General features: G+C 39.5%; 4 protein-coding genes across 4 annotated transcripts; all 4 read right to left on the bottom strand.

The window, feature by feature from the left end:
* Positions 1–2,174: 2,174 nt before the first annotated feature.
* On the bottom strand, positions 2,175–5,708 carry MELLADRAFT_91676 (uncharacterized protein; the record flags this gene model as incomplete). The annotated part of the gene is made up of 3 exons (XM_007414551.1): positions 2,175–5,114; positions 5,179–5,598; positions 5,697–5,708. 3 exons carry the CDS (start codon positions 5,706–5,708, stop codon positions 2,175–2,177), a joined length of 3,372 nt encoding a protein of 1,123 aa, XP_007414613.1.
* A 666-nt stretch (positions 5,709–6,374) lies between these two features.
* On the bottom strand, positions 6,375–8,324 carry MELLADRAFT_91675 (uncharacterized protein; the record flags this gene model as incomplete). Its single annotated transcript, XM_007414550.1, has 6 exons — positions 6,375–6,866; positions 6,943–7,660; positions 7,740–7,813; positions 7,883–8,033; positions 8,116–8,199; positions 8,296–8,324. 6 exons carry the CDS (start codon positions 8,322–8,324, stop codon positions 6,375–6,377), a joined length of 1,548 nt encoding a protein of 515 aa, XP_007414612.1.
* A 13,572-nt stretch (positions 8,325–21,896) lies between these two features.
* On the bottom strand, positions 21,897–22,241 carry MELLADRAFT_38746 (uncharacterized protein; the record flags this gene model as incomplete). The annotated part of the gene is made up of 2 exons (XM_007414549.1): positions 21,897–22,084; positions 22,175–22,241. Coding segments are annotated over 2 exons (255 nt in total), but the record flags the coding sequence as incomplete, so codon positions are not given.
* Positions 22,242–23,144: 903 nt separating this feature from the next.
* On the bottom strand, positions 23,145–24,838 carry MELLADRAFT_117640 (uncharacterized protein; the record flags this gene model as incomplete). The annotated part of the gene is made up of 2 exons (XM_007414548.1): positions 23,145–24,165; positions 24,242–24,838. The coding sequence occupies 2 exons, from the start codon at positions 24,831–24,833 to the stop codon at positions 23,312–23,314; spliced, it is 1,446 nt and encodes a 481-aa protein (XP_007414610.1).
* Positions 24,839–25,205: the final 367 nt, after the last annotated feature.

Raw genomic sequence — 25,205 nt, 5'->3', positions numbered from 1 at the left:
AGATCAAGGGCATTGGTTCCAGGCTAGGTGACTGAGGTACATCTGGATGTCGGATCGCTCTAGGAGCGCGTTTTCGCACGGGCTTGGGTGTAGTGGTGGTACCCATAGTGAAATAAGGCGATGAGCGAGAGACGAGGAGTGAAATAAGGCGATGAGCGAAAGAGACAAGGAGTGAAATAAGGCGATGAGCGAAAGAAACGAGGAGTGAGTGGTTAAATAGCGTATTGTTGTGAAGTGGTTGAAGGCCGGAGGATAAGACGACAAGGGAAGAAAGACGAGACGGAATAGACTAACATAGAGTGATTAAAATAAAAGACGATGAGACAGTGGTGAAAAATAAAACCATCAAACATTAGGCGAAGATAGAGCTAGACAGAGGAATCGAGGATGATAAGAAAGAAAGAAAGGTGAGTGAAGCATTTAAAAGGGTGGAAGGGTTGAAAGGTTCATCAAGCTAGACAGAGGAATCGAGTATGATAAGAAAGAAAGAAAGGTGAGTGTAAGAAAGAAAGGTGAGTGAAGCGTTTAAAAGGGTGGAAGGGTAAAAGAGGATGGGGTGAACTCTGTGAAATGATTGATTGAAGTGGGGCAAAAGGAACTTTTGGGTTTCAAAAACAGCCTCTCAAAATCGGACAGTTTTTGATCAAAAACTCTTTTTGTTTTTGATCAAACAAGATTCCCGAACGCCGGAATTTTTGGCCAAAATCAAAAGTTACTTTTGGTCAAAAGCGCTTTTTGACTTTGGTGAAGCTTTTGGCCAAAAGTAACTTTTGGGTTCCAGCCGAACGGGCCCTAACGTTTTTGGTTTTTGACAAAAAGACCAGCATTCGGCAACGGTCTTTGATCAAAACCAAAAACGGTTTTTGATCAAAAAAATGTCAATTTTGAAAAACAGCCCTGAGGCTGTTTTTGAGACCAAAAAGAGTTTTTGGGCTCATTTGCCCCTCCATTTCGATTTTTCATTCACCGATTTGGTCGACTGTTTGGTAAACGAAAAAACCAAATTTGGAGTTTTTCAATCTGCCCCTTGAAAAAGGGGCAAATTGAAAAATCAATTTTGTGTAACGATTTTTTCGAAAACCAGCCGAATGGGCCCTAATGTCTCCCCAAGAAGCCTCAAATCTTGCATGCCTGGGGAGGCTTTGTTAGCTCTCACTGGGACAGATTGCAAATTTACCACTGAGTTTAGAAAAGTAAGAAAATATAGAAAGATGTATGATAATTTTTCTTTATATGATAATTTTTCTTCAGGCCATTTTTAAAACTAAACATAAAAATATACAAAGATATGCAAAAACAATCAGACAGAACACATGGATTCTATGTACCACAAAATTTATTCAATTCTTTCTGACTTCTGATGTAACTGCTAAACCTTTGTCTCCATTTCTTGTTTTCTAAAACTCACCAGTACCTCAACAATTTCACATATTGTTTGTTTTGCAGGCGTTCCTTGATTACCATCTTGGGGGCCATCACACTTGGGGCGCTCACCATGACCTGCAGGGCTCAGTTGCAGCTTTTACAATCAACATCTTAAAACTTGAAACCTCTTGATACTCAAAACATTCATAACATTTCATTTGGTTCATTTTTCATTTCATTTCATTTTTCATCCAGAAACATTCCAATCTCAAACCTTCAAAACCAAACCCCCACACACCAAAAAAACACCAATGAATCACTCCAACCAACACATGTAAAAATCAAACCAAAGGAAAAAAATCATATCCATTCAAATTTTACACCAAAAACCCCTTCACTTTGATCACCCAACACCAAACCTCCAAAAAAATTCAACAAGAAACACTTCCTCATCAAAAAAATTACATCCAACTAATTTTTCAAGTTGCTTAAACACATATAAACAATAAATATATCCAAGAAAGAATAAATCCCCCAAAAAAACTCATAATCAACATCATAATCATAATCAACATCATAATCAACATCATAATCAACATCATAATCAACATCATAATCAACATCATAATCAACATCATAATCAACATCATAATCAACATCATAATCAACATCATAATCATCCAAATATCCAAATATCAAATAATCATAATCATCCAAACATCAAAAAACCAAATATCGAAATATCAAAAAACCAAAATATCAAAAAATCAAAAAATCAAAAAAAGGTTGTATAAAATCAATCAAAATGCTTATCCAAAAATCGATTTGATTCCAACCCAAAGACTTATCCAAAGCTTTTCAATATACCCAAACGGTTCACCAATAGATGATTTTCCTTCAACCTTTTCCTTTTTCTTCTTCTTTTCAATTTCTTCGAGTATAGGTGATGAAGATGAAGATGAAGATGTTTTAGATGAAGATGAAGATTTAGATGAGGATGAAGATTTAGATGAGGATGAAGATGAAGATTTAATAGGTATAGATGGTTCCACTGCTTCATAACCTTTCATCCGATCATCACCAGGCACCAACCCACACCTCTTCTCCCTCTCCCTCTCCCTCTCCCTCTCCATCCCCATCCCCTGCAACCCACACATTTCCTGCGCACCAACCCAATCCTCACTCCTAAACCTCTTACCCAAGCCAACAGATCCATGACCATCCCCATCATTCATAAACCGATTTTGAAGATCCATTTCGATCCCATACCGTTCTTCAAACTTTTCAAACTTGACACTCATCTCATAAACTTCAAACCTTAATGATAAAATCAAATACAAACTCCAAACCATCATCACAGTCTTCCAATTCATTTCATAGCTTTCTAACTTTTCTTCTATCCAACTTAATCTTTCAATCTTTATTCCTTCTTCTTTAATCTTGATCCCTTCTTTAACTTTTTCTTTAACTTCTTTAACTTCTTTAACTTTTTTAAGTTCTTTAACTTCTTCTGTTTCTTTAACTTCTTCAATTTTTTTAACTTCTTTAACTTCTTGAACTTCTTCAAACCTGATCAAGTTTCTTTCATCAGCTCCAACAGCATAGCGTCTCAACCGAATCACCGAGTCCGCCAAACCCGACACCATATCAAAAGACCCCTCCAAAACGCTCAACTGAGTATTCTTAAAATTCGCAATCTTCACATCAAGTAAAGAAACATCCCTCGAAAACCTAGGTAAGCAAATCGGCACTCTTTTCTCCAACTCTACCGTATCTTTTCCACACCTCAAGATCTTCAAAACTATCCTAATCACCAACTCATCATGCCAACAAACCATGATCCTCGAAAAGAATTCAACCAAACAAACCTGAAGATCAATAACCTTTTCAAGTTCACTCCGTTGCTCTAAAACTCGTATCCCATTTCCTACTGTTAATCTCTTAGTTCCAATCCACGCTTCAATCAATTCGAATCGATCATTCCGTCCAATCACGAATTGCATTCCAATGATCCCTTGTTCTTCTCTTCCATTACCTCCTTCTTTCAAAACCCTTAAACCAAGATCTAGATATTGACAAGAAGTAGTCGAGAATGAAAGATCAAGTTCAGCCGAAGCTATTGTTAACTTCATTTCACTCTCATCTTCATCTTCATCTACTTGATCTGAAACTTTCATATCCTGAATCTTCATTTGTTCCAACTGATCTGTTGTAGGCGTTCGTTTTCTGTATGTTGTCGGAAGCGATCCAGAGCTAATGGTATGCGAATGTCTATACCTCGAAGCAGAGAATCTTTTCTTCAGTCTCGGTTTGACTACAATCCTAGGCTCTTGGTCCAGGTCCAACCCATCAATAGGTGACATCAAAGTGACTGCTTCTTTCTTTAGAACTGGCTTTGAATGATAAACTTTGATCGTCTCTTCTACACCCATCTCAGGTCCTACTTTACGTACATTAACTCGAATCAGACACCCATGACGATCATCTTCACTTTCCTTCACTAAATCTAATCGAGTAGCAGATATCGGAAGCCTAACATCAAGTTCAGAACCAATTGGAGAAAGAGAAGGATCCACAGAAACGTTCATAAAACACGTATGTTGATCAACAGTCGGAAACCCAAACAAAGGTAAATCCATTCCTTTTGCTCCTTCATTCGTTTCCTTCTTCAATCTAATCTCAATCTGTCCATGTAAATTAAATTTCAAACAAACTTTTTCTTGACTACTAGATGTTGTATCGATATACCGAATCAGACTGCTCAAATCGAACCAAACCACAAACCTTCCACGAACATCACCTGGGATTTGATCGATTTGGGGTGAGGAATGTGGTTCGAGTGAATGACGAGGTTTGATAGGTGTACTAAAGGAAGTTTCAAAACTAGCTTCTACTTCTCCATCTTCCGCTCCCCATGGAGAGGTTCCTGGTAGATTGCTTCCCGGATCTTCAAATGGAGCAGAAGTATGCAAGAGTTCTAGATCGGGCAAAGAAGTTTCTTTGGAAAGTGTTGGGATGGGTTTGGTAGATTTGTTACGTGGGGTAGTGTCTTGTGTTGAAGGAATGGCTTGAGACGGATCAGCTTGAGCATCGTGAAAAGGGACGAGTGATTCGATCACAGAGTCACCAGTGATACCAGACCATTCACTCGATATGATTTGACTGGCAATATGATCTGGTAGGTGAAACACAAATGGAATCATAGGTTGATCGAATTTCAGTGAGAGATTGTAAAGTGTGACTTGAAGGTTAAGTGTCAGGGATAAAGAATTCGAATTTGATAAATGATGATTCTTTCCACGATGAATGGAGATGGCCAGATTGGTTTCAGCACGTTGAGCCGTGATAGAGTTCTCAATAGGAAGAGATCCATGAGTAATAGGTTGATGATTGATCGAAACACACAATTCGTTGGTACTTTGAAAAACACCTTCGTAACGATTCGAGGATTCGTCTTGAGTCCAATGAGTAGGACGTAATGAGATTTCATCATCTTCAGATAATCCAGAGTAATCAGGTTCGGATTCATCTGTTAATGATTTCGATTCTTCACCCAGGATGATCGGACATGATTTAGATGTAGAGATCTCATTGAACTTAGTAGAAGACATTGTCAAACGTTCTCGTCGTAAGGTAGGAGAAGTGATGACGTTGATTTTGTTGGATGATTCATTTGAATCACTTTCATCCTCAGAGGGAAGCATTAGTCTGAAAGAGTTACGAAGACAGGTAGGTGTAGGAATGATGACCTGATATGAAGAATCTCAAGTCAGTTAGATCTAATTGATGTGATGGATGAAACGAATCACTCACTGAATAAGGCCAATCAGGTCCAACGGTAGTCCAAAGAACGATAGATTCCAAAACCAAAGCATATTCAGCTACAGCATGTTCATCATCCCAAAGATTCGAATGAGATTCAATAGGATGATGAAGATTAGGTAAACTGATCAAAAGAGAAATTGAAAAGTTTCGAACCGAAACTGTAGCTGATGGAGGTTGTCTTTGATGATCAGGAGTGATTCTAAATGATTTAGATAAGTTTAAGATTGAAGCTGTTCTTTCGGCTTCTGATCTGTTAGGAATAGCTTGTAAGGTAGGTTTTGCATGAGTTGATTTACGAGTGAGTGGAAAGATGATAGATTTCTTTAATCGTAAATGATGATCTGACATTAATGGAATGATGACTGATCTACCGTTAACTTTAGATAATGAACTATATGGAATTGATAACTAGAAAAAAAAACAGGACGCGTCAATTCATAAGAGATGAGATTAGTGAATGGATTATGAAATGAGATATGTGCATGAGATGATAGGATATGATGTACCTTTAAATACATGACGACTTCAAGACCAGCTTGATTGTGAGATTGATGGGTATGATGATACTGAAATCTAGATCTGATGATATTTTGTTGAATGACATTATTGATTTGAATGGTTGAATTTAAATTAAAATGATCAGATGATGATAATGAAGATGATTTATGATTGATTGATTGATGATGATGATGATGATGAGAAGTAGAAGAAGTTGAAGTTGAAGTTGAAGATGAAGGGATTGAGAATGAATCATGTTTGATTCTATTATGAAGTAAGTGATGATGATGATGAAGTTGTTTAGGTGAGGATGAGATTGAATGATTTAAGTTGAAACTGTTTGATTTAGAATGTTTGATTTGATGAAACTGATGGGATTCTTCATCTTCATTGACTTTCATCTTCCTTGAAGTGCTTAAAGTGCTTAAAGTGCTTAAAGAGTGAGTAGGTGCTGGTGTTGGTAAGAGATGGTTTGATGCTATGAGATGGTAAACAGTGAGTTCACTAGTTTCAATGGATGATTATGTAATCCCATCAGATCAATTCAAATGATTATTAAAATAAAATGTAGTGATAACTGTACACACACACTTAGATCTCAAAAAAAAAACAGAAAAACAAAACAAATCCAATCAAGCATCATAAACTAAATCAAAAGACATTCAAAACAAAACAAACAACATCCATCAAGGTTTCAATGAATTCCCACCCTGGAGAACTCGATGAGCCTTAACACTACCACTCCCATTCCCATTAGTACTTGCAGAACTATTCCGATCTTGACTCAGATGAGCCGATCCATGATGATGATGATGATGATGAGGACTTGGTCGATGTAAAGATGAAGTAGATCGACTATCACGATGACTTGTATTACTTGGTTTCCGATAACTATCCTTAACCTGAGCACTAATCCTAGGCTTACTACTATTCATCAATGGTCTACGTTCTGGATGGATCGAAGAGGATTCTGGATAGGTTCGGTGCCGTTCGTTGGGACTGAATGAGGATGATGATTCACTTCTTGATCGATGAAGGATTTGAGATCTTGATTCATTCGAGTGAGATGAAAATGATGGTGATGATGGAATCAGTCTACCCCAATCATCTATACCCATTGATTTTTGTCTGATTTTCCATGCGATACATAAAACAAGTAATCCACCTTGAAGTGTACCCTATAAATTCACAAAACCAAATTTCTTTCATCAATCACACTAACCCAAACCATTCAGGAGGAAAAATCATATTTACCGTCACAAGATACACAATCCAAGTGGTCCAATTCACACCAGGTCTGACAGCTAAAGAATAAACAAAAATAAAACTACCAGGGGTTTGGATGATCATCATCGAAAGACTCAAACTACCTACAACTTTAAGTTTCCAAGTCGAAAGGATTTGAGGAAGGTATTGAAAACAAGCCAAGATCAAACTCATCAGTCCAGCACAGGTGGCCCAGATCCGAAGCAATCGGATCGTAGGATGTTCTCCATCATGTGTAGGTGGTGTGCCTGATGGTTCGCCAATCGTCGCTTTCGGTAAAGAAAGCAAAAGACAAAACGTAATGAATAGAGATGAAAGAAAGTGTAAGAAGACGATGATAGCTAAGATTAAGGAAACGGTGTATTCTTTCGAAAGTGTAAGTGGCGTGAAGCGAGTAGCTGAAGGTGGTAAGACGTTGGACGGATCAAATGAAGATGAATCACTACTACTGATATCAGATGCTACAGATGAGAAACTAGAAGTCCTTCGTCGAAGTGATGCACGACGAGCTTGAGCTGATAAATGTTTATTGGATTGGTTTGAAGAGAACGGATTGAGCTTTCTCTTGAGTAAGAACCTAGATAGGAAATGAGATGAATAGTGCGTCACTCGATCAAAGGGTGAAGCATCACGTGTGGTGGATTCCACTGGGACTACCCTTACATACTTCCGATCTGGAGGAAAGTAAATAAGTGATAGAATTAAACTAAAAATTCGAAAAAAAAACAAATCAGTATGTCATCATCATGGAATTCTCAAACTCGGAGATTTAGAATGCAATTTACACGACATTGAAACATGCCCATTGCAAGAAAACTTGCATCACACCCAACATAGATTCAGCACACATTCCAGGAGACTGCAAATCAATGAACCAAAAACGTCTTAGAACCTGAAAGATGACCAAGAGATCGGATACAAGACTGACAATAAACCGACAACATCGAACGACCCCCCATTGCAGTGTGACGACGTTGACCAGACTACTTGCACTACTAATCGATCCTAGTAGAAGAAACCAAGGACTGATGCCATGAGACGATTTTGAAGAGATGATTCGATAATGTTGAGGAATATATCTATGTAGAGGATCAAGTAGAAAAGATCAGTTCAAAATCACACAAAGAAAGTTGAAGAATTTGATGATCAAAGCCAACTCACGAGATCAGTAAACCGATCAGAATGAAGATGGATAGATACATGGTGGTAGGTTCATGTTGAAAATGACAAGTCTTTGGACTTGGCCTGTTTGAAGGTGGATGAATTTGAGAAAAGTAAATGGATGATGATGATGAATTTGAATCCAAACTCTTGAATGAGTTTTCAAAGTTGTCAACTAACTGTACTAATCCCAAAGAATGATAATCCATTGTATTTTTAGATTTGGTGATGTTGATTAGTTTTGATAGTTCTGATGTTGTTGAAGGTTGTGATCATATATGATGTGAAGGTGTTGATGATTTGTTTGATCGAAGTGAAGTGAGTCTAATTTCAAATTAAATTGGTTCAGGACTCAGGAGACTGGGTTCAGGGGAACAACATACACTCGGCAGGCATAGGTAACGTTAAAGGCACGCACATCGCCACTCACACACTAAAAGTCGCGTCTCATCTGGGAGTTTTCTTGGACAGTCACACCATGGGGAATAAATATGAGAAGGCCCGTGCAATTTTTTAGAGGCCAATCTCTAGCGGCTAGACACGGCTGCCTGACCAGCAAAAGGAACGCCATCCAACATTTTTGTTGTCGACAGCGCTGATCCGCCAAACCAACGGGACATTCTGTCCATGGCATGCGCAGCGGCGTTGATCTCCATCCCGGTACACAACCAGACAGCAGGACGGCTCGGCCAACATCTCGCCGCTATCCCGGGATGTTACCCTACCACCCTACACGCACCCACCCGCTAGTAATCAGATAAAACCAATATAGTTTAGAAGAAAGAGAATTTTGCATGTCCTTTTGTCATTGAAAACATACAAATACCCCTTTTATTAACCAATTGACGCTTACTCCAAAAGAAACAAACCTTGGGTGATTGATGGCCAGTTAACACTAGGTCCACCAAAGCCTTCAGCACCCATGATCAAATAAAAGAATTATCCAAATGAGATCATAATAATAGCATCAAACAAACAAAGTTATAATGATATACAAAAATCAATGAATATACAAAAATCATTGGAATTGTTGTGAAGATATATAAGTCCCTTTTGGTTACAGCAATTTGCACCAACTGAATGCAATTGCTTTGTTCACAGCCAAATCAGAGTTTTATCCTGTTTGGTGTAGGTTGATGTTCCAATGAATCATGGATCACTTTTGAAATGTACATACACGGGGCCAGTAGAGTGAACTTGTGGGGAATTGGCAAACATATTGCTAACAAGTTGTATGATTTAAGGAACTCTTGAACCTGGACACCAAAATTTCCTCCAAGCAGGTTCTAAACTAATCAATTCCCACAGTGTCACAGCTCCATCAACACGCAAACCCTGCCACAGCACACTATAATTTGGGTCAATGGGGACTACAGTGGGATCTATTGCAGTGGCTACTATTGCCGTAGGACACTTCCTAGAGGCTAGAATCATTGAAAAATACCCAGAAAATACTAATTTCAAAGATAAAATTGTATCAAAATACAACTACAATAATTAATTGAGTCAATCCACAATTTAAATTTCTACCCTTTTTTTCTGGTTAGCCTTCTTGGCTGAGAATGTATCAACATATCTGACAGTATCACCATATTCACTGCCAAGGTCTACACTATCCTTTGTTCACCTTTGTGAAAAGACCAACTTGGGGATGTAGCTCTGCACAATCCTGCAAACAGACGTCTGCTACACTGGAGAAGACATTTTTTGCTGCATAAGTGGTGCCTGAAACCGCCAGATTGTCAGGGTGGCTGTGATTAAAAGAGGTGAGTGGTCTAGTCTGGTACTCATGTCTGCATCCTGACTAATAATCCTGCTGGTCATGTAGGATTTGGTACCTCTAAGATCTGATATTAGCTATCAGATACTCAGCCTCCAGTTCTCTGGGGGGCTGGGCAGGGTTGGGCAAAAGGCCAAACAAGTTGTAGCCAGCGGTTCTGGCACCATAGAATTTATAGGAATTTGGTTGAATTCCGCCAAATCATATCAAAGGTTTCACAAGTACCTTTTGCTGAGCTGCATGGGGCCAACATACAAATCTAGTGATGTGTTGGATCACTAGAGAATTGATACCTGTGACAGGAATCAAGCCAGCCAAGCAGAGAGGCTTTTGAACATTAGCCGCTCTCAAAGTAAACCCGGTTGCCAAAAAACCCGGTACACCCAGTTGATTTTTTGGCGGTAACTGGGTGTACCGGGGTAAACCGGGTTTGGAATTCATGTTTCAGACCCCAATCCATAACTGGGAGTCCGTATTCACCCCATCCCTTCTCGATCTCCACAATGCCATCCTCCACCACCCGTCACGACGTCATGGCCTACTTGAAGTGCTTCTTTGCACTTCAGGTAGCGTCTTTGGCCACCAACTGTTACAAAACCAGTACAAACTCCAGCAATTTCACTACCAACTTAGCCGCGGTTATTATTTTAGATCAGCTTGATTCAGATGATGCTACAGTCGATCCATACTGTCAAGATAGTCTTCTTTTGATGGCTACTCAGTTAATTTTAAGCAGTACATCCGATGCAATGTCATTCAGTAGATCTCGAAAACGCCGATACATGGAGGACGAATCAGCACTAGCTATCTTGGCTTATGGATTAGAACGAGCTCAGAAGAAACAATACCTCCTTCCAAGAATTCCCCGTGGGTTGCGCCGCGATAGAAAGCACACCTGTTTTGACGAATGGTGGAATGAGACGCATCGGACCTGGGTAGTTGCAGTATGTGAAATCTGATGATTTTCTCTCATTTCCGAATGACTGACTTTTTTTTTGGGATGTGTTAGGCCCGGATGTCCAAGACCGCGTTTAACACCTTGGTAGATGAAATTGCAGGTGATCCAATCTTTTACAACAATTCAAACTGTTCTCAAGCGCCCCCTAGATGGCAGCTCTTGGTCGCCATGGCCAATTTTGGGCTGTCTGGAAACGGGGGTCAATGTCAAGTCTTAGCCAAACTGTTCTCGATGGCAGGTAAGCATTGGACTGTATCTCACCTGGAAGGTAATATGTGCTGAACTTTGATTTAGAAGGGAGTGTAGAGAATTATACTTACCGATGTATTCAAGCCCTGAACCGAATTGAATCAAGATATGTAAAATGGCCTACACCTGAAGAACGAATCCAAATCAAATTGGCAATTGGTTGAACATCATTCTTCAAAGACTGCGTAGGTTTCATAGATGGAACCTTAATTCCTCCAGCGTATGCACCCCGGAAAAACTGCGAAGACTATTACTGTTGAAAGTCCATATATGATTTGAATTCATTGATCATCTGCGATCATCAACGAAAAATTATCTATGCTCACCATGGTTGGTGTGGAAGTGCACATGATCAACATGTGCTCAAATCAACTGAGGTAAGTACTTATTCATTTGTGTTCACCCAAAAATTTACTGACTTGTCATTTTTTCTCCAGTTTTTTAAAAATATCGAAAGGTTTTTTAGCGAGGGAGAGTACCTCTTAGCTGATTCCTGATACAGTTCTTCTAAATTCATAGTCCCCGCGTTCAAGAAGCCCAGGAATCAAGAGCTCAACCGAGCACACCGACATTTCAACTTTGCTTTGAGTCTGGCTAGAATTGTATCTGAACATACGAATGGACTTTGGAAGGGGCGTACACAGTCCTGTAAGGAGTCTCGACTGGTGATCAAGGATCGAAAGAGTGCTAATTACGTGAATGCCTGGCTGTCAGCCTGCTGTGTGGTTCATAATTTCGTGCAAGAAGTAGATGGAACATGGGAATTAGGACAAACCAAAGATTGGGTGTCACACCGTGAAGCTGCACCAAGTGATGAAGAGGAAATTTATGCCGCTATGGGCAACTCGCGCCTATCTGATCAAAGACAAGACAGTCTGTTTTGCAATTTCCTCACCACCATGAATTGAAGTCTATTTAGTTTAGCAACGTTTGTGAATTAGAAAGTTCTCAGTTTTTTCTCGATTTCCCCAAAAACACCAATTCCATGTGGGTTGATGGAAATTTATAAGTTTTACACTTTTTCTGAGGTGTCATTTTGACCATCCTTTGTGATCTCCAGTTGAAATGAAGTCAAGTTTTTGTTTTTGCTCAGTTTGAACAAATTGTGTTTGTTAGCGAGAGTGCTACATAGGTCCCAATGAGACTCATCAATTTCCAATTGAGTTTGGGTGGCTGAGCAAATCACGTGTGGACAAATCAAATTGCAAACAAATTGAACGCATAAGTAACTGCTTATATACAAGAGAAATAATATTTTTGAGTGATATTTGTGGTTTTCAAAAGAACATGTCAAAAGGCAGATAAAACTGATTTTAGATGACATTTTTTTTCGGTTGGATTTCAAGATATCAAGTCCGAAGTAACAGAAAAACGAGATTGAAAGATAAAAGATAAGGATTTTGGTGATATTCGTTGCTTTCAAAATAAAAAGTCATATGTATGTTAAACACAAGGTTCAACTTGAGGTTTTGAGTTAAACAAACCTCAATCCAGTAGACGAGTACACTAGTTTACTCGATCCATATAAAACGAGTTAAATATTGGAACAGGGGTGTGAACACTTCACTCGGAGGTGTTTCAAACTGCTAAAGAGATCACTACTTTGTGTATGCAAGGGGAAAATATGTGAGCCGCTTATGAACAAGGTTGGTAGTCCAAAAAGTACAGAACAGGTTTATTCGTGTGTGTGAAGCGCTTCGATTGCCTTTTTCGACTTGGTATAAAATACTTTGACATGGAAAACTAAATAAGTAAGTGGTTTATATGTTAGTAGTGTTACAGTATGATTGAATTGCTTACATGACATGAATACAGTGACAGGTTACAATCAACATTTCAAACACGACAACCATGTCTGTACAATTCAAACCTAATACAATCTGAATATCAAACCTAACTTAATTGATCATCAATGTATCACATTTAAATAGAACTAACACCTCAAACACGCCAATTCTCCTCATCAGTTCACTGAGGAAATTGGCGTGTGAGTTCTTTTTCTCATACATTCTCAAAATCAGAATGATTGTTATTGATCTATTTTCCTATTGTTTCTATGTTGTTAGACCTCTTTTATTGTGTTCTCTCTCACCTTTTAGGTGTGTTATTCTTGTCGTCTCCGGTGTTCAGAACCGTGTAGACTTACACCCGCTTTCTGGTGTTCTAAGGTTAGATTGATTATCATATGAAATAAATATCATCAGTTCACTGAGGAAATTGGCGTACCTCTTTTATTGTGTTCTCTCTCACCTTTTAGGTGTGTTATTCTTGTCGTCTCCGGTGTTCAGAACCGTGTAGACTTACACCCGCTTTCTGGTGTTCTAAGGTGTGTTATTCTTGTCGTCTCCGGTGTTCAGAACCGTGTAGACTTACACCCGCTTTCTGGTGTTCTAAGCACTTCCTTTATAAGGAGTCTCGAGTTTCTTCATATTCTCTCATGGTAGCGAGAGAATAACTCGATTTCTAAGCCTCGTATATGTCCTCACCGCTGGACGCTCCATCTCCTACAAATTCTTCTGCCGATCCCACCGACGATCCCCCAATCTCGCTTGACAATCAAGACGAACTTTCATCTAATTCATCTGAAAAATCTTCCGTATCAAATCATACTATTCAAGACAAACCATCTAACATCATGACTTCTCAACCCATCCTGAACTTACCTACTACTCAAAAAGACTTCGCTATAGCTTTAAACTTCAATTTAAGCAAAATATCAGCAACTGTCATCCTAGGAAACAACAACTATACTCATTGGGCAATTGGAATCAAACGATCATTAAGACATTTATGTCTTGATCAATATCTAATCTCATCCGACAAACCTGACGATATAACTTTAGAAGAACATCTCGCTAACAAGGAATGTCTCACAAACTTCTTGATTAATCGCATGGATGCCACTACTTCAGCTTTTATCGAATCTAAACTTCAAGTCAAAATTAATGATGAAGTAGATATTGAATACGAACCTTCAAAATTATGGAAAATCATAAGAGAAAACAAAGCCCCTATATCTGAAGCAGCACGATTCCAACTTGACAATGAGTTAGATGAATTCCGACAAGACAATCGCACAAATTTAGAAACCCACTTAGCGAAGTTTAGAGAAATGAAGGATGAATTAATGTTGGCTGGAGGAGATCTTAATGATGGTCAACTAGCTAGAAGACTTATCAAATCTCTTAATCAAAATAATCAATTCATTTTATCGAACGTCTTTGATATGGTCAATCCACTTACATATGATGGTGTAGAGCAGTATATCCTGAAGAAAGAGAAAGAAATTCGCAACTTACCTCAATTCTCCAATCTATACAAAAATCAATCATTTATACCTGGAGCTCACTCAGTTAATCGTAGCAACAACAACAATCGTTTCAATCAAGCTACTAGACCTAAGTGTACAGTTGACCGGTGTGTATGTAAGTACGGAAAAGATGAATGTTTTGAGAATCCTAAGAATCAAGATAAGAAGATTCGATGGCAGCAAGACTTGATTAAGAAAGGAAGATGGCGAGGACCGGTACCAAATCATCTGCAATCAGGCAACCCTTCCAAATCGTTTCAACATCGGAACACTACCGCCAATGTTGAACCTCCTATTCAAAACGATCAATGTTTAGATGAACTTACCGAAGCTATGAATTCAATGAATGTAACCACCGACACAGCAGATCAACCAACTGTATTCCATGCTGACTACTTTTGCAGTAATAAAGCAGTAGAGGCTAAAGTTCCAAGTAATTCGTTTGGTCTAGCAGATACCGGATCATCTCATCATATGTTTAATAACCTCAAACATTTTGATCAAAGCTCATTAGTACCTAATCCGGATCCCAGCAAAAGATTAAACTTAGCAGGAGGAAGTGATACCCTTGAGATTGAAAAGATTGGGACGGCCTACCTACTCGATGCCGAAGGAAACACGATGATCTTTGAAAATTCATTATATGTACCATTATTGAACAAGAATTTAATCGCGGCTGGAGCTCTAATCAAGAAAGGAGTAATACCAGTTGTTCACCCGAATCATTCACACATCTTTAGCCTCAATCTCGGAAAACGAACCCTTTTTCGCGGATTTTTCTCAGGAAATCTCATGGTGGTCAAATTGATTGAATGTCCTGTACGTCAAGTTTCAACTCATTCTTCATCATCATCTACCAATCAACCATCTGATACAATCGAAATCTTACATCATCGATTAGGCCACCCGAATTTCACCTATCTCCATAAGATGATTAAGGATAAACTGGTGGAAGGGATATCAGATGATTGTGACCTGACTAAACCTAAAGATTGTATCGCTTGTATAAAATCCAAAAGTGAAAGAACCCCTTTTTCTCACACTAGACCTCGTGCTTTCAATAAGTTAGAAAATGTTCATGTTGACTTGAGTGGGATTGTTCGGGGATATATCAATGATGGCTACCTTTACTACATCCTGTTTACCAACGATTTCACTGGGATGCGTTTTGTTTATTTCCTGAAATCAAAAGACAAATCAACTGTTTTCAATGCTTTACAAGCCTTCATAACTTTTGCTGAGCGACAAAGTGAACGAAAAGTCAAGTGTTTCACCCTTGACCAAGGGTCAGAGTTCTTCAACAACCTCTTTGTTCCCTACTGTAAAGAGAACGGCATCTGGTTACATGAAACTGCCGCCTACACACCAGAGGAGAACGGCGTTTCCGAACGAGCTAACAAGACAATCACCTACAAAGCAAGAGCCCTACTTCAACATTCAAATCTACCTCCGAGTTTTTGCTTTGAAGCAGTAAATACAACTGTCTATCTTGATAATCGTACAATATCTCTCTCATACAACAAAGGAACAATGACACCATTTGAGGGATGGTATGGTCGAAAACCATCTGTATCTCATCTACGAACCTTTGGCTGTGGCGTTGAATTTGTCATCCGGAAGAGTCAGCGTGATGGAAAGTTTCATGCCATCACAAAGACTGGCGTGCTCCTGGGTTTCACCACGGACAATTTCAATTACCGAATCTATGATCTTGAATCAAAGAAGATTATTGTTTCTCACGATGTCAAATTCAGAGAATATTTCTTTCCATTCAGGAAGTCCATCAAATTCAGTTATGAACATTTATTTTCAAAAGAAGAAATGAATAAAATCAAAGAAATCAATCCACAACTCGATCCCATCATCAATATGGATGATGATGACTATCCCCTTATACACCACACACCTAATCAACCTAAAGCACCGCCGGTGATCACTCGGGAGTCTGAACCTCCAGAGATGATCGAACGGACGGATATATCAATCCAACCCGAGCTATCTGAAGAGACCTCGGAGGAGTCTGAACCTCCTTCCGATGCAACTCCAAAAGAAAAGCAACCAGCGAAGCCCGCTGAACTAACAATCAGACGCTCTACCAGAGAACATAGAGTACCTGATCGATACACCCCGTCATCAAATCATACCTTCTGGGCCGATATCAACGCATTCATTGCAAGTGATGACATCGATGCATACGGTTTTGCAACTACGCCAACTGTCCGATTAGTCGACAAACCGAAAACCTACAAACAAGCTATGAAATCAGCTCAGAAGAATGACTGGATAGCAGCCATGAACAAAGAACTTAACTCAATCAACCAACGAAAAGTGTGGACAATAGTCCGCCGTCCAAAGAACCGCACTGTCGTAGGAGGTCGATGGGTTTTTCGAGTTAAACCAAACCTTGACGGATCAATCGCCAAATTCAAGGCAAGATATGTCGCGAAAGGCTTTTCTCAAGTGCCTGGAGTGGACTATCATGAGACCTACTCGCCTACAGGAAAACCAGCTTCTCTTCGACTGCTTATTGGCACCGCTGCATTAAACGGATGGCCAATTGAATCGATGGACGCCATATGTGCATTTCTCAATAATCGGCTCGACTATGAAATTTATATGGAGTTACCAGACAATTTAAAAGAAGAATATGGTGACGACATGGTCGCATGCCTTGGAAGTACAATTTATGGATTAAAGCAGTCGGCAAAATACTGGAGTGATGACGTTACTGAGTACTTATTATCAATTGGATTCAAACAATCGGATGCAGATGCATGTTTATTCATACGTATATCACAAAATGGAAAACAATTTTCAGCCATGTATATACACGTTGACGATATGGCGATCACGGGTAATGAAATCTCAACCATAAAAAAGCTTATTGCCAATCGATGGGAGATGGAGGACCTGGGAATCTCTCACTGTATTGTAGGTATACAAATCTCAAGAACCTCAGATTTCTCTTACGCCATTGGACAACCTGCAATGATCGAAAGCGTCCTGGAACGATTTGGAATGTCTCAATGTAAACCAGCTAGCACTCCTCTTGTACCCGACATGAAGCTCACTCGCGCCACTGATGTAGAACACGCTGAATTCATTTCTCAAAATCTACCTTATCGAAACGGAGTAGGGTCACTAATGTATCTATCGCAGTGTACCCGACCTGATCTCTCTTACGCTGTTGGTGTGTTATCACAACACCTCGACCGTCCTTCTCGAGCTCACTGGAACGCCTTCATCCATGTTCTTCAATACCTACGTGGAACAACTCATTTATTTATTGAGTACAACGCAGGAGAAGGAGGTCTTTCGGGCAATCAATCCTGGAATTGTCCGTACGGATTCTCTGATGCTGACTGGGCGGGGAACAAAGACAATCGACGATCAACGACCGGGTACATTTTCAAATTTTTAGGGGGTGCCATCAGTTGGAAAAGTCGCCTTCAACCGACTGTCGCCTTGTCCAGTACAGAAGCAGAATATCGTGCTACTACAGAGGCTGGGCAGGAGGCAACTTGGCTGCAGACGCTATTAGTATTGTTAGGATACACTATCACAGAACCGACACGTTTACATTGTGACAATATGGGCGCTATACATCTTACATCAAAGACTATCTTTCATGCTCGAACCAAACATATCGAGATTCAATACCACTGGATTCAAGAACTCGTCAAGAGAGGAACAGTTGAACTCAAGCACTGTCAATCACATAAAATGATAGCAGATGTGCTCACAAAGCCGTTGGGAAAAGCGCCTTTTCAATACTTAAGACGAGCTATTGGACTTCATCACAGAGAAACAACGACTTGATTTAGACAACGGGTTCAATTTTTTTTTATTCTTCTTATTTCTTTCTTCTTCTTTTCTTTCTTATTTTTTTTTTCTTTCTTACTTATTGATCAATATTTCTTTATATGACCTGTATTCTTTATTTTGCTTGTCGTGCTTGAGGGGGCGTGTTAGAATACAGTGACAGGTTACAATCAACATTTCAAACACGACAACCATGTCTGTACAATTCAAACCTAATACAATCTGAATATCAAACCTAACTTAATTGATCATCAATGTATCACATTTAAATAGAACTAACACCTCAAACACGCCAATTCTCCTCATCAGTTCACTGAGGAAATTGGTGTGTGAGTTCTTTTTCTCATACATTCTCAAAATCAGAATGATTGTTATTGATCTATTTTCCTATTGTTTCTATGTTGTTAGACCTCTTTTATTGTGTTCTCTCTCACCTTTTAGGTGTGTTATTCTTGTCGTCTCCGGTGTTCAGAACCGTGTAGACTTACACCCGCTTTCTGGTGTTCTAAGGTTAGATTGATTATCATATGAAATAAATATCATCAGTTCACTGAGGAAATTGGCGTACCTCTTTTATTGTGTTCTCTCTCACCTTTTAGGTGTGTTATTCTTGTCGTCTCCGGTGTTCAGAACCGTGTAGACTTACACCCGCTTTCTGGTGTTCTAAGCACTTCCTTTATAAGGAGTCTCGAGTTTCTTCATATTCTCTCATACATGACATGAAACCAATGCAAAAATTCAATCAAATTCAAGGGGTCCCGTAGTACATATTGAAATCATCAGAGGGATTGGGACTGAATGAGCTTGAGCTATCAAAACCCTTGGAATCCTTCGAGCCACCAACCAAATCTTCATCTTCCAAACAATGTTTACTAGTGCTGGCGTGAGGCTGGTGAGGTTCTTGAGGGCCAGGGTACATGATTGAAGCCTTCCTAAACGCTTCTTCAAAGGTATCGCCCATACCCATGAACCGGGTGACTGCTTTGCCACGGAGTTGCTCACGTTTGAGCTGAACATCTTCTTTTTGATTCGTGGACATGGTGGTGATAGCTGAGGCAATCTTGGAATTCAGTTTCATTTGTTCCTTTTCTTTCTTTCGTTCTTCTTGCGCGGAAACTTGGCGTTCGGATGTTGAAGGTAGAAAATCGGACATGAGCGTTTGTAGACCCAAGGAATCACGTGAAGCACTGCCGTTCCTTGAATCGCGTCTTTCCCCTGGATACCCGGTGGGTCAATATCAGGTCCTAAAACATCATACACAAAAGTACACTTACATTTGGTTTTTTTTCGTGACACCTCACGATTTTTCATGCCTTCTTCCTTTTTAATCGGCTTCTCTTCCACATCTGAACCAAATAATGGATCTCTGGGGAAACCATCATCATCATCCTGTTCCCCTTTGATATCTAAATCCACAACAGTGTGTTTCAAGTTGGAGTTTAAGTCAGATGGATTAGAATCAAAGAAAATGTTTCCTAAAGTATCACGAGTTGCCTCCGGGATGATGTTAGATCTTTCAAGCATCACAGTCTCCAAGAGATAATACCAAGGGCAGACCGCAATCGCTTTCTCTAAAGATAAATGAACAAGAGTATCAGAGTTTTGCTCAATGGAACCGAACCAAAACACTTACCGAGGGCAGTACCATTTTGAGGTACTTTGCACTTCTTAGACTTCGCTAACTTTCCTACCACTACGTCTTCACCGTCACTATCAACAGTGTGTGATATCAAACCCAACTTTTCCAGCTCTTCCTTGAAATCATCATTATCAAGAACGCCCTGGCCGGTTGAGTTCAGTTGTTTAAAGCCTTCTTTGAACTGATCCTCGAGGTACTTTATCTAGCAAACCACCCAAACATCAATAGGAGAACACAAAGAGGGCATTAGTATAAGGAAACTCAACCTTCTTGTCCACCTCTCTTGGTGAACGCTCGATTTGATATTGATTTTTCAAATGAGTAGCACAGATTGCAGCTAGTGCGATCTTGCTTGGATTTTGAGATTTCCAACGTTGGAAATTGTCGTCCTCGGCACACCACAAGGCAACCTTGTCCAAGTCAGACAAGCCATCCCGTTGCTTCACAAACCAAGAGACTTGACTGCTTTTCGAGTCTTCAACCACCTCGATATCTGATTTGTTTGGTCTACCTCGTCCTCTTTTGGCAGGGACTGCTTCCGTGGCGGCCGTGGTTGTTGGGTTCATAGCAGAAAGGGTTGCTTGGTGAGGCTGAGATCCCGGAGTTAAGAGAAGACTCAAATTAAGAGATGGGGTTTGCGTCGGGAAGGTGATGAAACCTTGAGGCTGAATTGCTGGTGATCCACTGCTTGCCAAAAGCTGCAAACGTATCAAGTCCGCTTGAGAGATATGAGCTGAGGGGGAAGGTTGACTTTGCGAAATCACTGGAATTCCCGAGAGCGGGGATATAACAGATGTTGTTCCGATGTTTGCTGGGTTTGAGGTGATCGGAGTTGTATTAACTGGTTCTGGAAGGGCAGATGTGGGGTTTGGCTGCTTTGTTGACTTTTTGCGTGGCATTGTGGTGGCTTTAGTGGCTTGTATGAACTTTGTAAGTTGATGCAAAGTCTGTGAATCTTTTTCTCCGGTCGGTGGATTTTCACTCACCCAGGTCACCCAGTTCCAAAATCAACTGGGTGTACCGGGTTTACTTTGAGAGCGGCTATTGTTTGGCTGGACAAGTGTTTCTGAGCTGGTAGGCCAGCAGGCTCAAGGAAGATGCTAGGGTTAATGTCACACCACACAGTTTCTTTTTCTTCCAATTTTTTTGAAAAAAGATATGCTGGCTTTGATATTAGCCGTGTTCAAACCAAACCCGGTTGACTCAAAAACCCAGTACACCCAGTTGCGTTTTTGGTGGTAACTTTGTGTATCTAGTGACAGCTCTTGACAGCTTCCAGCCAAAAAGTCAACCGGGTGTACCGGGTTTTTGTGCAACCGGGTTTGGTTTGAACACGGCTATTGTTTAGATACACTTACCTGAGGAAAGAAATTGAGTGGTACAAAGGTTGTCTTTAAATAAGAAAAATCATAATACACAGACAGCACATCCATATCACCAACACACAAAAAAAACAGCACAGGTCACCATCAACCTATTCCCAAATCATGAAGGAAATCTTAAGCTGATTCTGACCGGCACACCAAGTGGTACTGATCTCATTATTATTTGTAACTAATTTTTCTCACTGCCTGTTTGTTGAAGCTCAAGGTGATTAATGAATAAGTCAGATAAGAGAGGAGGAGGGTATTGGTGAGCTCTGTGTTGTAGCCTATCCAAAGGTTATCACCTACTTCAATACCTAATTTGTAAGAGGATTGTGAATAGACTTTGCCATCCATGAGGTTTAAGGTGACTTTTATTATCACTAGGATAGGTTTCAGGGTCTCCATATTTATCTAAGAAAGCCATGGGGAGTTCAGGGTCCTTTTCCCCATGCATGACAACTGCACATTTTGCATGTCCAATTTTGAGGGTCTGCCATTTGCCAACCCATGCTGTTATAAGTTCACAACTTTTTTCAAGGTCTTCAAGGTTATCAATTGCAACCTCAGATCTACTACAAGATTGATCTAAAGCACTAGAATTTTATATGCTTCCATCATCGTGATCATATCTATCAGTCTAATGTTTTACAAACCATTCATGACTCTTTAGGAGTGGAAACTTCCTCAGGAGTATAAGTTTGTAAAGACAATGCATGTAATCCACGTTCTTCGAATTCGTATGAAAGAGCTTTATAAATCTTTCGATGTCGTGATAATCGATTTAATCCATGAAAATCAGACGAAATCACTTTAACTGAAAAATGAGTTTCACCTGATCCACCACCTACAAAAAAAAATTCAACCAAACCAAAAAATGGATTTAGGAAAGATTTCAATGAATGATGGTCTTTGGAAAAGATTCGTTTGGGTTTACCTATTGCTCGCATGGCTGAATGATGTGAGTGTAAATGAGATTCATTGATGACTTCTAAAGTAGTAGGTTTAAGAAGTTCTTTCAACTATAACCAAACCAACAAAAAAAGAAAAAAAAAAGAGTGTGAACCAAAGATTTGATTTTTTAACAATAGAAAAGAAAGAGATGTGGGTTTGATCACTTTACCTTTATAGTGATTGAATCTTGAACACTGATCACTTTTCCCTGGGTATGAACTGGTTCAGGTTCTCGATTTGATACTTCTATAGTTTCTTTACTACTCATACTTGAAATATTCTTGTGTTGATGTAAGATCGAACCAAAAGAAACCGATGAAGGTATAATCAATTTTTTCAATGATGTTGATGGGTTATTATGATGGAATCGAGTGAATGATTGTTTGATGGGTAAACCGAGTTGATTGATGATCCGTAGTGACATTGAAATTGGAGTGAAACTGATCGATTCTCGACATTGTGTTCTCCTATTTTCATCAGACGAAGTCAATCCAGATTTTGTTGACCACCGATGGTTTTGTATTTCTCAAGCTATGTTATAAGCATATATAGCCTTCTATAAATTGACCAAATCGGTCAACAGCTCAGCTTGTTCTTGATCACTGAATAAATACCACCAAGTTGAACCCATCAAAACTTCAATCTGGACTCTGGTATTGGAATGAAAGTCAGTGATGTACTTCTTGAACATCAAGTAGATGTCGATCAACCAGGTTATGTATCAATTGAAGCAGGTGAATTAGATCTAAAGTACCCAGTTTAGGTTCCAATTCAGGTGTCAAATGTATCTAGCTCTGTGTTAAAGATTTATAATACTCATTTGACGATCAAAACTCCACTATTTCTCTCAAGATGACACTGACTCATAGGTGCATCTGTAAAGAATTGGATAAGAATCACAAGCTTTGTACTGATCATTTTCAAAATTGAGCCTCGTTTGAAGTAACAATCATGCTCTACACTGATTTTCCAATGCATTTATAAGTCTACTCTTGAGAGAAAAATTCATCACAGAATACAATTATCCAATTTCTATTATTTTATTTTTGGTAGGCAGCTCAACAGAAAGAAGTGTTAAAGAACCTAAAGGTTTTCTATTTATAAAGTTGACCCCATCTTCTCATGATCGTGATGGAGGTTTATTGATCAAATCTTTAAGAACCTTCAATAATTGATCACTATGACCTTGACCACTTCCACCAAACTTTTGATCACGTCCATCTACATTCTTCCTATTTGAATCGACTTTACCTGTCAAAGAGTTCCCAACAGCAGAAGAAGGAGTGGTAGCAGATCGAGATAAAGAGCTAAGGAAATCGAGTACAAAGGTTTCTTGTCGTTTGGCCGATTCACTTCCAACCCAATCTGGACTACCAATCTTATGATGAACATTCGATCGATTAGCTTCACTTCGATCTCCTTCTCTAACTTGAACTCGGAATCGATTAGGTCCTAATGCTCTGGGTTTGTTTCTAGGATCGATATAACGATTAGGTGCATCACTTTGATCATTGAAACCTTGAAAGTCTTTATAACTTGGTAGATCATAAGGATCAATAGAAGCTGATTCGAGTCGGAAGAGAGCTTTGCCCTGATCTACATTATGATATCCATTTGCATCGGGTTCGAAAGGCGTAGCAGGTAAATCGACTTGAGAAGACCTAAGTAATGATCCTACAATCCCAGCCACACTAACAGTCTGTCGACTGACTCTCAGATCGGGTTGATCTAACACTCGACCAGGTATAGGTTTTGTTAAACGCTCGTTATGGAGTAAATCAGGATGACCGTATGAAAGTCCAAGATTAGGATGAGTCATAGGTTGGATGGTTGGATCGTCTTTTGAGACAACTCGTTTGTCGTTCAGGTAAACTAAAAATTCTTCGATGTCTCGACGAATCTCTTCTGGATTCTGTTGAGAATAAGCATACAGATTTATATCGACTTCCTCTAGCTCTGATTCAGTTAGATTGGCTAGACCATAAGAAGATGAATAGATATAATCAGAATGATGAAGCTTGAGATTATCCTTATGAAATGAACTACTCACTGGAACGTGCCTCTGCTTGGATCCGTTGTTTCCTTCGCTCTTTTGATTCAAGGAACCGTTTGAATTCTGACCTATGCGTTCGCATGAGTGACAAGAAACAATCGAATTCAGTCTGATCCATCGTCCAAATATGTTTCGGTTGAGTTTTGATTGAAGAAGGTCCAGCGATTTTCAAATCCTTGGATCGTTCCGAAAATTTATGATCAATTCCACTACTTTTATCAAACCATGAACTTTCGATTCTGATCGGTCTTGGTTCTGGTATAGCATTAAGAGAAGCATGATTTTTTTTCGAAGTTTTAACACCTAATTCAAGTTGATTCCACATTTTAACCAATGAAACTTCAGCAGAAGCAGATCTGTAATCAGTTTGATTGTAATTTGTATCGATTTCTTTTAATCTGATCCATGGTGATTTTGAACTAAATTTAGATGGTAATGATCTTTTTAATCCTAAATCTCTTCGATGTTTAATATAACCATGATATGAAGTATAAACTTGTTCTGTTTGTAAATCTAATTGACCTACTACTTTTGAGTTTTGTAATAATTTGGCGAAATGTGGTACTCGAACTTGAGGTGATGAGGCCATGATCGATCGAATAGGATTGAATGAGAAACTTCAAAATTAAATCCAAGCAGTCCTCATTGTAAAAGGAATCCCCGATCTCCAATGGCACCGACCCGGCCCGCTGTGCTCACTCAACATAAAACCGTCCAAAACTCAAGCAGCGACGTAGCTTAAGGTCTACCTTAAGAGCATCCGCAATCGTTTGCGTCAAATTTGGGATTAGTTAACCTACACCACGGAGGGGCTTTGAGTCTAGAAATGGCCTTTCTTAGTCTGAGAATGGTCATTCCTGAGGGCCACCTGTAGACCGGCTGGCGGGCCATCGATCGGCGGCCCACTGACCGCCTGAAGATGGACAAGAGAAATCGAGGCCGTAGTCGGCCTCTGGGCCAT

Source organism: Melampsora larici-populina (genome assembly GCF_000204055.1).
Source record: "Melampsora larici-populina 98AG31 unplaced genomic scaffold MELLAscaffold_44, whole genome shotgun sequence".
In the NCBI taxonomy this organism is placed as follows: domain Eukaryota; kingdom Fungi; phylum Basidiomycota; class Pucciniomycetes; order Pucciniales; family Melampsoraceae; genus Melampsora; species Melampsora laricis-populina.
Note: the sequence above shows the minus strand (reverse complement) of the source record. Positions and strands in the feature narration are given on the sequence as shown.